Source organism: Lemur catta, chromosome 3, assembly GCF_020740605.2.
Source record: "Lemur catta isolate mLemCat1 chromosome 3, mLemCat1.pri, whole genome shotgun sequence".
Taxonomy (NCBI): Eukaryota; Metazoa; Chordata; class Mammalia; order Primates; family Lemuridae; genus Lemur; species Lemur catta.
The window spans coordinates 40,753,217-40,766,205 of NC_059130.1; the positions used below are offsets into that span (position 1 = coordinate 40,753,217).

Below are 12,989 nucleotides of genomic sequence, written 5' to 3' on the forward strand. Positions count from 1 at the left end.
AGCGGAACAAGGGCCCCTGAGAATCTGTGATTATAAAGTGCTTGATCATCAGAGAAAGTCCCAAAAAGATGGGATATGAAGATATCAAAGAAAGAAGGAAAATAAGGAGAAGATAGATGAGATTGTAAACAGATGACAATGGAACAGAGGAAGAAATCAACCTCAAAGTGAGATAAAGTGAATAATCATAATAGAACCATTGTGTATCACTATTATCATTAGAATCAGGTTATCAGAATTAGACCATGAATTTACGATAATTGCTGTTCATTTCCAGAATGCCAAACCCAAATGCAGCGGAGAGGCCCAGCAAGTTTAAAACTAAAGCATTTTCTTTGGGTTTGGCAAAACTGCTACCTCCTCCAGAAAGTCTATCCTGAAAGTTGTGGCATAGCTGGGTTCGGTAATTCTCCTCTCTATTCTCTTGCCCTATGGATCACTTTCACTTAGCACACTTTAAGTTCTTTAATGAGCATGTGTTATTTCTGTCACCACAAAAATAAAGACATATAAAAGAGAATAAAAATAGTAAGTATGTGCCTACATATCTGTGCCACATCCTGGACTATGAGGTCTTTGAGATCATAGATTATGAATGATTCACCTTTGTAATCCTACTTCCTAGCCCACTACCTGGCAATTGATGCTCAATAAATGTGCTGCTAAATGAAGGTATCTGATGGGAAAGAGAGTATAAAAAAATAAATCACAGAAATGATAAAAGACTTCCTTGCCACAGTATATTGGTTCATAATGGTCCAGGGTCCTGAATTTTGGGCGATCACATTGAATTCTTTAACTCTAGAGGGCTCTGGTTAAAAGTAACTCCAAATAAGTATTTATTCTCTTCTTGACAGAAAAATTAGTTCTATTGAGAAACTGTCCTACTCTTCAAATCAGATTTCTTACTTTATTACCTAAAGTACATGTTTAAAAAACATATACTATGTATAATCTCCATCAGGTAAAAGGGCAGTAGGAAGGAAGAACAAAGTCAGTAGAAAATAAACCTGGTAGCACTGTGCTATTTATCACATGGAAAATACTTACATGCAGCAGCAATACAGCAGCCAGAAAAGACTGCCCTTGACAGTACCCAATGTCTTCATCATACACGGAGTAGGCCTAGAGAAAAGATGAAGGGAAAGAAATATTGTAAATATTCACAGATGTTAAGTGTTACCTCACACCAGCCTGCTGCTTGTCCCTGTCCCTGGGATGTCCACCACAATTCCATTGATCTTTCAACTGGAATGTGTGTGCCGTTAGCACAGTGGGACCCCCAGAGAGACTGTGTATGTTCTAAAGCAGTTCTAGATGTCCCTTTATCCCAGGTTGATCTTAATAATTCTGAAATAAAGAAATTCTCAGAGCACCTAAGTTCATTTTAAAAGATCCATTATGGTTTGAGGTCTGGAGTACGAGACCACAAAAGATGAAGAAGTGTAAGAAGGACTTAAGGTTGATGTGGGAGTTCAAACGCACTATAAAGGAGAAATCTGGCAGCTGCTGAGAGTGTAGTGCAGCTCTTCTACTCTGACAGACAAAAAAATTACCCTCTAGAACCTGCAGAAGTTCTCAAAGATCTTCTAAACTACTCTCATATTTTCCACGTCTGCAGAGTAAAAACGGTTTCTCCTATCTCTATGACTAAGGTAAACCAGAAATATTTAGCATTGCCCTGAGCTTTCTGCAGAATGGCTAAGAGAGAGCCTCGTGTCACATATATGCCTGCTATTATAGATGCTCTGGCTATTCCACACCTTTTCTGCTGTTGTTTTTAAATCCCTGTCCTGAAATAATGCAAGCATATTCCACATCTTTAACATCATTCTAACCAGGCCAGCTGGAATACAGCCAACAAGGCTCATCCATAGGAAATATAGCACTCGTTGGGAAGTAACTACCATACCATTCAACCTAACATTCACCTCCTTATCTTCAGACAATTAAGGAAATAAGGTTGCATACTTAATATATACTAAATAGTATTTCAAATATTTGGGATTATAATGTAAAAAAAAAGACATCCCATATTAGTTTTGAAGAAACTGAATCAGTTCCAATAGGCGAACTGTGCTGATTAAAGAGTAAAGAATAGGAGTCAGAAAGCTTTTTCTGTAAAAGTCCAGATAGAAAATATTCTAGGCTTTAGGGGTAACCAATGGTATCAGTTGCTTTTTTTAAAAAAAAAATCTCTTAAAATGTAAAAACCATTCTTAGATCAAGGGCAGTACAAAAACAGGCTTCATGGGCCACAGTTCACTGACCCCTAATTTAGAATAAAAAAAAAAAATTCAGGTGCTGCTACATTTATTTTTAAAAGATAAACATCTCAAAGTGTACTGGAATCCAGGATATGCATCCCATCCCATATATCCCATCTATGTGCTGTGCCTCATTTAGGTGAGATTTCCATTTAATTTGCTTAATACAATGCATTGTGATTTTGTGAGTATAAATATTGTCCATGACCAGGGCAAAGTTTGTCAAAAATAACTAGAAAGGCTTACCATAGAGAGCATAAGTGTGGTATCTCCCATATGACAAAGTAGTCAGAATGTAGGGTCTAGAACTCTTTTTTTACTTAAAAAGTAAACTTTATTGATGTATGGCTTACATTTAGTGAAATCTTAATTGCACAATTCCCTGAGTTAGGGCATTTATATGACCTCACCATTACAGAATATTTCCAGCACTCCAGAATGTTCCCTCATGCCTCTTTGCAAACATTTCCACTCTTGGCAACCAGTGATCTGATTTTTATCACAATGTATTAGTTTTGTATTTTTTTAATTTTCTATGAATGGAATCTTATAATATGTACTCTTTTGTATCTGGCTTATTTCACTCAGCATAATTTTTCTGAGATTCTTCCATGTTATGTGTATCAGTAGTTAATTCCTTTTCATGGCTGAGTAGTACTCTATCATATGAATATACCATAATTTGTTTATCCATTCTCCTGTTTCCAGTTTTTAGTTAGTGTGAATAAAGCTTGTGTGTGTGTGATACCACACATATACACATACACACATACATAAGGTTTTCTGTGGATATAGACTTTCATTTTCCTTCAGTAAATACCTAGGATTGGAGGTTCAAGGTTTAAATGCTAAGTACATGGTTAACTTATAAGAAAGAGCTGAATTGTTTTACAAAGTGTTATACAATTATTACACCCTACCAGCAATGTATGAAGTATCCATTGTTTCACATCCTTTTTAATATAATACTTGATACTGTCAGTCTTTTTTCCTTCTATTCATTCCTGTGGTTTTGACTTGCATTTCCCTGATAGTTAATAATATAGAACATATTTTCATGTGCTCTTAGGCAATTGATACATATTCTTTTGTTATTGTTCAATTTCTTGCCCAATTGTGTAGCAGGGTTGTTTGCCTCATTATTGTTGAATCATAGGAGTTCTTCAATATATTCTGTTTACAAGTCTGTCTGTTCAGGATGCTGTTACAGAATACCACAGACTGGGCAGCTTATAAACAACAGAAGTTTCTCACAGTTCTGGAGGCTGGGAAGTTCAAGACCAAGGCACCAGCAGATTTGTTGTCTGATGAGGGCCCATTTCCTGGTTCACAGAAATGGTGCCTTCTCAACAAGTCCTCACATGGTGAAGGGGGCAAACAAGCTCCGTTTGGCCTCTTTTATAAGGGCACTAATCCTATTCACGAGGACTCTGCCCTCATTTTCTAATCACCTCCCAAAGCCCTCACCTCTTAATATTATCACCTTGGAGGTTAGGATTTGAACAGATGAATTTTGAGGTGACATAAACACTCAGACCATCACAAAGTCCACTGTCAGATGTATGTATTGCAAATATTTTCTCCCTGTGATTTGCATTTGCATTTTCTGAAATCTGTCTTTCGAGCAGCAGATTTAAATTCTGATGAAATTCAATTTAATAGTTTTTTTTCTTTTATGCTTCATATTTGTGTGAACATGTGTCCTGTTTTGGGGTCATCAACATTTTTTCTTTGTTTTCTTTCAGAAGTCTTTAAATTTCAGCATGTATAATTAGGTCTGTGATCTACTTTGAAATAAAAAATTTGAAAAACCAGGTAGTCTATGTCTTTCAATTTTATGCATTTTCAAAATAGTTTTTAGACTATTCTAGGCTCATTTTATTTCTATACAAATTTTAGAAACTTTTTAATTTCTTCCAAAAAATGCCTATTGTGCTTTTGACTGGGATTGTGTTGAATCTATAAATAAATTTGGAGAATGACATCTTCACAATATAGTCTATCAGTCATGACCATGGTATATATCTCTTTCCATTTATTCAGATCCTCTTTAATTTCTCTTAGTAATACTTTATAGTTCTTAGTATAGAGATCTTGCACATCTTTTTAATCATTTTATATTTTTGTGCTATTAGAAATGTGGAGTTTTTAGTTTTTTCAGTTTTTAGGTTTTTTTTTTTTTTTTTTTTTTTGAGACAGGGTCTGCTGTGTTGCCCAGGCTAGCATGCAATGGCACGATTATAGCTCACTGCAGCCTCAAACTCCTGGGCTCAAGCAATCCTCCTGCTTCAGCTTTCCGAGTAGCTGGGACTAAGGTGTACCTTACCATGCCCAGTTAGTTTTTCTTTTTTGTAGAGATGGGATCTTGCTATGTAGCCCAAGCTGATCTCGAATTCCTAGCCTCAAGCAATCCTCTCACTCAATCCTCCCAGACTCTCAAAGTGCGGGGATTATAGGCATGAGCCACTGCACAATGCCAATGTGGTATTTTTAAAATTTCATTTTCCAACTGTTTGTGGTTAGTACATGGAAATGCAATCAATGTACATATTAGTTTTAGCTGCCTTTAAAATATTCCCTAGGGTTTTCTACATGCATAACCATGTTGTCTGAGAATGTCACAGTTTTACTTCTTCTGACCTGTATGCCTTTTTTTCCTTGTCCTATTGCACTGACTCCCGTATTGCACTTGTACTCTAATACAATGGTGAATACAAGTGGTGAAAAAGGAAGGACATCTTCATCTTCTTCAAGATCTTAGAAGTCAAACATTCAGTCTTTTACCATTAAGTGCAATGTCTGTAGATTTTCCATAGATGTCCTTCATTAGGTTGAGAAAGTTTCTCTCTATTGTTACTTTGCTGAGTACTTTTATATTGTATGGGTATTGAATTTATAAAACCATTGCAATGATCATATTATTTTCTCCTTTGTTATTTTAATACAGTAAATTTCACTGATTTTCAAATGCTGAACCAACCTCGCATAACTGGGTCAAGATGTATTTTCCTGTATTTTGCTGGATTCAATTTGCTGCTCTTATTTTTACTTTTTTGGAGAGTATTTCATGAGAGATATTGGTCTGTAACTTTTTTCGGTTATGTTTGACATATTTTGGCACAGAGTTACGCTGGCCTTATAAAACAGGTATGTCAGTGTTCTCTCTCATTCTGTTTCTGACAGAATTTTGTATAAGATTGGTATTAATTCTTCCTTAAGTGTTAGAACATAACAACGTCTGAGAACTAGATGATCAGGAAGCAGCCTTTCAGCTATTTAAAACTCTAATCACATAGAGTTTTCATTCTTTTTTATAAATCATATTTATTGAGGTATAATTTATGTACAGTAAAATTCACCCTTTACTCATTTTTTTTGAGAAAGACATACTACTGGATTTATTGATGACAAATACTTCTAGAGTCTTTAAATTCTATCCCTGTATGAAGCTAAATAATGAGGAAGCAAAGTACTTTATTCCACAGAAATATCTTTACTGAGTTAATATTTGACATTACATATTCAGCCTTTTAGTGTTCAACATATTCAACTCAAGAACCCTGGTCTATGTAAGAATTATCCAATTAGGTAGAACTTATGCATCTATTGTATAGGCACAATGAAATCCCTGTCAACCATATTACCCCCAATTCCCATGCTAGCATAACCAAGTATCCCTGTTGTCCCAGCATAATTATTAATAACATCACCTTAACCTTCGAGTTTCCTAATTAGGATGATAAATAATAGAGCCATCCAATCCATACTAGGATCCATATAATAAACTCCTCTAATTTTGTGCCTGATAAATAAAAAAAAGTATGCCTTATTTTGAAAAGAAAGGATATGCTAATAAGATAGTTAACATTATATAAATCACTATTTTCTTTTTGCCTTAACTACCAGGAATTAATTATCAAATACGTTACTCAACTCTAGAAAATAGCTCATCTCTGTTATCTGATAACATCCACTCCTCTTGGTCACTATGTTTTTATCTAGTTTACATGAGTTTTAATTTTGCAAAATCTTTCAGGTCTTTCAGTAAATAGAAGGGCAAACAAAAAATCATATTATGGTACTATTGTTCTCTTTTAACCTTTTTCTGCTAATGATGATATTATCATACTCTCTTCTAATGAGAGAAAAATTAGAGCACTAGAATCATTACCTAATGAATCTCAAAGAAGCTTTTCTTCATTATCACAGTTCAGGATTCCTTAAAAATGTGGATATTCAACAATACTATAAAACTAAAATTGGTAACAGGAAGAACTTCAAAAAATTCACAAATACATGAAAATTAAACAACATGCTCCTGAACAACCAATGAGTCAAAGAAGAAATGAGAAGGAAAATTTAAAAATTTCTTGAGACAAATGAAAATGGAACCACAACATATCCAAACCTATGGAATACAGCAAAAGCAGTTCTAAGAGGGAATTCTATAGCAATAAACACCTACATCAAAAAGAAGAAAGATCTCAAAAAAAAATCTAATCTTGGACCTCAAAGAACTAGAAAAACAAAAACAAACTAAGCCCCAAATTAGTGGAAGGAAGGAAATAACAAAGACCAGAGTAGAAATAAATGAAATAGGAACTAGAAAAACAATGGTTTTTTGAAAAGATAAACAAATCAACAAATCTTTAGCTAGGCTAAGGAAAACAGAGAGAAGAATAAAATTGGAGATAAAAAAGGAAACAATACAATTGATACTACAGAAAAACAAAGGATTATATGAGACTACTATGAATAATTATTATATATACCAACAAATTGGATAACCTGGAAGAAATGGACAAATTCCTGGACGATACAATCTACCAAGATTGAATTATAAAGAAATAGATGGGTAACAAGATTGAATCAGTAATAAAAAAATCTCCTACGAAAGAAAAGCCCAGGACCTGATAGTTCCACAGCTGAATTCCACCAAACATTTAAGGAGCTATCCCCAATTTTCTCAAACTCTTCCAAATAACTGAAGAGGAGGAAATACTTCTAAATTCATTTTACAAGACCAGTGTTACTCTGTTACCAAGCCAGACAAAGACATACAAAAAAAGAAAACTACATGCCAATTTCTCTGATGAATATAGATGCAAACATCTGCAACAAAATACTAGCAAACCAAAGTCAGCAACACTTAAAAAGATCATCCACCATGATCAAGTTGAATTCATCCCAGGGAAGCCAGGATGGTTCAACGTATGTAAATCAATAAATGTGATATATCACATTAGAAGAATGAAGGATAAAAACTGTATGATCATTTCAATAAATGCAGGAAAAACATCTGACAAAACTCAACATTCCTTCATTAAAAAACCCTCAACAAATTATGTAAAGGAATGTACCTCAACATAATAAAGATCATATACAACAAACCCACAGTTAACACAGTGAATGAGGAAAAGATGAAGCTTTTCCTCCAAGAACAAGAGCAACACAAGGATGGCCACTCTTGTTACCTCTATTCAACATAGTACTGGGAGTTTTAGTCTGAGCAATTTGGTAGAAGAAAGTATCTGCCTATGACATGATTTTATATGTAGAAAACCCTAAAGACTTTACCAAATAGCTAAACTAATAAATAAATTTAGGAAAGTTGCAGAATACAAAATCAACATACAAAAATTAGTAGCATTTCTATACACTAACAGCAAACTATCTGAAAAAGAAGTCAAGAAAATAATTCCACTTACAATAGCTACCAAAGAAAAAATGCTTAGAAATAAATTTAACCAAGAAGGTGAAAGATCTCTACATTGAAAACAATAAAACACTGATTAAAGGAATTGAAGAAGACACAAAAAATGGAAAGATATCCTGTATTCATGGATTGGAGAAATCAATATTGTTAAAAGGTCTACTGTCCAAAGCAATCTATGGATTCAATGTAATCCTTATCAAAACAACAATGACATTCTTCACAGAAAGAGAAAAACATCCTAAAATTTGTATGGAACCACGAAAGGCCCTGAATAGCCAAAAGCAATCTTAAGCAAAAACAACAAAGCTGGGAAGATAACACTACCTGACTTCAAAATATACCACAAAGTTATAGTTAACTACAACAGTATGGCACTGGCATAAAAACAGAAATATAGACCAGTGAAACAAAATAGAGAGTGCAGAAATGAATCCATGCATTTATGACCAACTATTTTGAACAAACATGCCAAAAACATACATTGAGGAAAGGTACCTTACCAGATTTTGCGGAGCTTGAAGGCAGGTTCACCTGACATAACCCCACCCAGCCTGACTCCCCCACCTGCCTCTGCTATGGTGGAGGGTAAGCACCCAACTGGAAGTTCTAGGACCCACCAGCTTAAGTATTCGAGTGCTACTCCTAAGGGACTACAGCTGGTCCCAGGCCCCCCAACAACATGACAGCCTGTTTCTTCCAACAAGCCCCACCTACTTATAGGGAGGTCAATTTACATAGCCCTTTAGGGCATTTACTGACTCAGTCAGATAGGGTGTGGTTGACCCTTACCCACAAGCACCAACTACTGTCTCAGAGATTAAACTGGGTGTGCCAGTACAATTCACACTGTTAAGAAGACCACAGGGCTGGGGAAAGAAAAAGGATTTCAAAAACCTCCATCCTTCCTCATCAAAGAGAGATAGGGAATCTGCCAAGGACAAACCACACAGCAGCATGTGACATTTACTGTACAGTCAAACCTCTCTGCTAATGACAATCTATATTTGCGGCCGCTCCCCAGTGCCGGCATCACTGCCTCAGCTTCACGTCAGATTATCAGGCATTAGATTCTTGTGAGGAATGCACAACCTAGATCCCTGGCATGGGCAGTTTATAGTAGTGTTCAAGCTCCTACAAGAATCTAATGCTCTGCTGATCTGACAGGAGGTGGAGCTTATCCGATGATGTGAATGATAGGGAGTGGCTGTAAATACAGATGAAGCTTGGCCGCCACTCACCTCCTGCTGTGCGGCCTGGTTCCTAACAGACCACGTACCTGTACTGGTCACAGTCTGGAGATCAGGGACCACAGGTATAAAAGATAAAAAAAATGGTATACCTGTAGAGGGCACGTAACAACAATGGTGCTTGCAGGACTAAAAGTTGCTCTAGGTGAGTCAGTGAGTGGGGAGTAAATGTGAAGACCTAGGACATTACTGCACACTACTATAGTCTTTAAAAAACACTGTACACTTACGCTACATTAAACTTATATTTAAAAATTTTTTCTTCAATAACAAATTCACCTTGGCTTACTATAACATTTTTACTTTATATACTTTTGAAATTTTTTTAATCTTTTGACTATTTTGTAGTAATACCTAACTTAAAACACAAACACATTTTATAGCTGCATAAAAATAGTTTCTTTCTTTATATCCTTGTTCTATAAGCTTTTTTCTACTTAATTTTTTTTCTTTTTAAACTGTTTTATGAAGAACCAAAACACAAACACACACATTAGCGTAAGTCTATACAGGGTCGGGATTATCAGCATCAGTGTCTTCCACCTCCACTTCTTGTCCCTCTGGGTCTTCACGGGCAATAATATGCACGGAGCTGTCATCTCCTTTGATAACAATGCCATCTTCTGGAATACCTCCTGAAGGACCTGCCTGAGACTGTCTTACAGTTAACTTTTTTTTTTTTTAAGTAGAAGGAGTATACTCTAAAATAATGACAAAAAGTATAGCATAGTAAATATATAAACCAGTAACATAGTCACCTATTATCAAGTATTATGTACTATACATATTATATATGTTATACTTTTATATGATTGGCAGTGCAGGTTTGTTTATACTAGCTTCACCACAAACACAAATGCACTGCAAGACAATGTTATGACACTAGGCAATAGGAATTTTTAAGCTCCATTATAATCTTACGGAACCACGGTCATATATGCAGTGGAGCTCGAGATCAGCCTGAGCAAGAGCAAGACACTCTTTCTACAAAAAATAGAAAGATTAGCAGGGATTGGTGGCATGCGCCTGTTAATCCCAGGCACTTGGGAGGCTGAGGCAGGAGAATCGCTCCGGCCCAGGAATTTGAGGTTGCAGTGAGCTATGATGACGCCACTGTATTCTATCCCAGGTGACAGAGAGAGAACCTATCTAAAAAAAAACAAAAAATTCTTTTCTTCACTTTTTTCTGAGACAGGATCTCGCTCTGTCACCAAGGCTGGAACAGTGGCACAATCACACCGCACTGCAACTTCAAACTCCTGGGCTCAAGTGATCCTTGTGCCTTTCAAATTCGTGGCCTCAAGCAACTTTTCCACCTCCGCCTCCCAAAGTGCTGGGATTACACACATGAGCCACTATGCCCAGGCTTAAAAGTTTTCTAATAGAAGCTCTGACCACAGGCATCTCAAATTCCAGCTCTGCTAGCTACCAGAATTACTTAACTTCTCTATGCTTTGATTTCTTTCACTGAGGCAATAAATCATTTATTGTCTACTATGTGGAAGACTGGTCTAAGCAGTGAACAAAATGGCCAAAAAAAATCTTTGCTCTCATAAAGCTTATTTTCTAGTGGGAAAAGACTGACAATTGACATAATAAATAAATGATCTATATAGTATGTGTGAAGGTAATAAGTGCAATGGTGAAAAATAAAGCAGGGAAAGGGGCTAAGAAATGCTGGACTAATAAGAGAATCCAATTTTGAATAAAGCGGTTAAGGCAGACCACACTGAGAAAGTAACACTTGAGCTAGGGTTTGGGAGAGGTTAAAGAGCAAGCCATGTAGATCTCTAGGAGAAGAATGTTCCAGGCAGAAGGAACAGCCAATGCAAGGGCTCTGAAGTGTGAGCAAGCCTGGCACGTAAGTCTGGGACAGAATGCATAATGGAGAGAACGGTTATACATGACATTACAGCCTGGTAAACCACTGTAAGAATTATGGCTTTTACAATAAATGAAACAGAAAGCCACCGGAAGTAGAAGACCAGGGAGGAGATGAGTTTAGACTAGGGTAGCTACAGTGGAGGTGGTGAGAAATGATCAGATGCTGGACGTATTTTGACAGTAGAGTCAGTAAGATTTCCTAATGGATTGGCTGTGTGGTGCTGGCAAATCAGTCATGTGCAGCCTGGTGACCTTCCCGTGGTTGCAAAATAGAGTGCTGTGGGCCTAGAACATTTCCTCACATGGAGCTAAGGAACCCTCACAGCTTGTGCTGGGCTTATTGCATTGTTTAGTAATATCTTTCCCTGTTCTGGGCTTGATATATACTGCTTTGTTTGGTTTAAGTGTGTGTGTCATATGGCAGCCAGCCGACCCCACCTGTGTCTGTGTTCCTGGTGGGGAGGGAACAGGTCCTTTGCTTGTACCACAAGAAGGGTGTATGTAGGTCACCCCCTGCCTTGGCTGTGGGGCGAGACCCACTGGCCATGATGCTCACTATTAACGCTAATCTTGCTCCATCTCTTCTATATGTCAGTAAAGTGTTATTCCATCTAGTGCCTGTGTGAGTTGTATCTTTTTGGCAACTCTAACACCTGCAAACCACGCACTGGGTTGATGTCCTGGGGTTGCTGTTCCTGGTGATAGGCAACAGGCGTCACTTGCTCAACATGTGGTGTAGGAGAAATAAAGGAGCATCAAGGATGATCCAATGTTTCTGGACTGAGCAACTGAAAGAATGGAGTTAGCTGAGATGGAAAGACTATACATGAACAGGTTTTGTAAGAAAGACCAAACATTCAGTTTTAAAAAGGCTATGTTTGACACTCATGTGCACATATAGTAGTAACATTCATTGGGTGTTGGGCGGGTGCAGGGGAAGGAGGGAATGGGCATATTTATACCTAACAGGTGCGGTGTGCACAATCTGGGGGATGGACACGCTTTAGGCTCTGACTCGGGTGGCACAAAGGCAACATATGTGACCTAAACATTTGTCATTTGTATCCCATAATACACTGAAATAAAAAATAAAATTAAATTAAAAAAAGGGTATGTTTGAGATATCTGTTAGATAACCAGAGAAGAAATCAAGTAGGCAGTTGAATATATAAGCTTACAGTTCAAGGAAGAGGTTGGGGTCAGAGATATAAATTTGGCAGTTATTAATGTATGCATGGTATTTAAAGCAATGGGAATATATGAGACTATTAATGCAATAAATGTACACAGGAAACAAAAAGCCTAAAGACTGAAATTAAGAGGATAGGAGAAAAAGAATGAGCAAAAGAGACTTTGAGGAAAAAGAGTGCAGGAGAAGGCAAGTGAAGAAAATACTTGAAGAACAAGGGAGTAGTCAACAGTGTCAGATGTTGCTGATAGGTCAGGAGGAAGAAGACTGAGATTTGGTCATCAGAGGTATGTGGAGTAGGAAGCGAGGAATTGGTCCCGACAAGTATAGATAATTCTTTTGAGGATTTTTTGGTAAAGGGGAACAGCTATCTTTGTCTGTAACACAAAGGTAATAATAGTAGCCACCATATCAAGTTGAGAATTAAACACAATGCCTAGCACACAGTGAAGTGCTGAGTAAATGGTAGTAATGACAGGCTGATGTCAAGGAGAATTACTATGTCCTTCTTTATGGAGCTGCCTGGATGGGGTCTTATTCACTAGTAAAATTCTTATGGATTCTTAGATTCATTGCTTTCTTGAGAATGATCAGTTTCCTGTAGGTGCCTAAAAAAAACCCCAATTTGTTTATCAATGTGTTGTACCTTCTTTTTACTCTGTGAAGCCAGATATAACAATGTAGGC

At 36.8% G+C, this 12,989-nt stretch overlaps 1 protein-coding gene across 3 annotated transcripts in view; it reads right to left on the reverse strand.

Moving 5' to 3' along the window:
* Window positions 1-12,989, reverse strand: part of RABGAP1L (RAB GTPase activating protein 1 like) — a 646,139-nt gene that overhangs the window by 200,207 nt on the left and 432,943 nt on the right. For all 3 annotated transcript variants that reach the window (XM_045547315.1, XM_045547314.1, XM_045547317.1), the window contains one exon: window positions 1,051-1,125. In XM_045547315.1, the coding sequence (XP_045403271.1) occupies window positions 1,051-1,125 (75 nt within the window). The remainder of the gene's footprint in view (window positions 1-1,050; window positions 1,126-12,989) is intronic.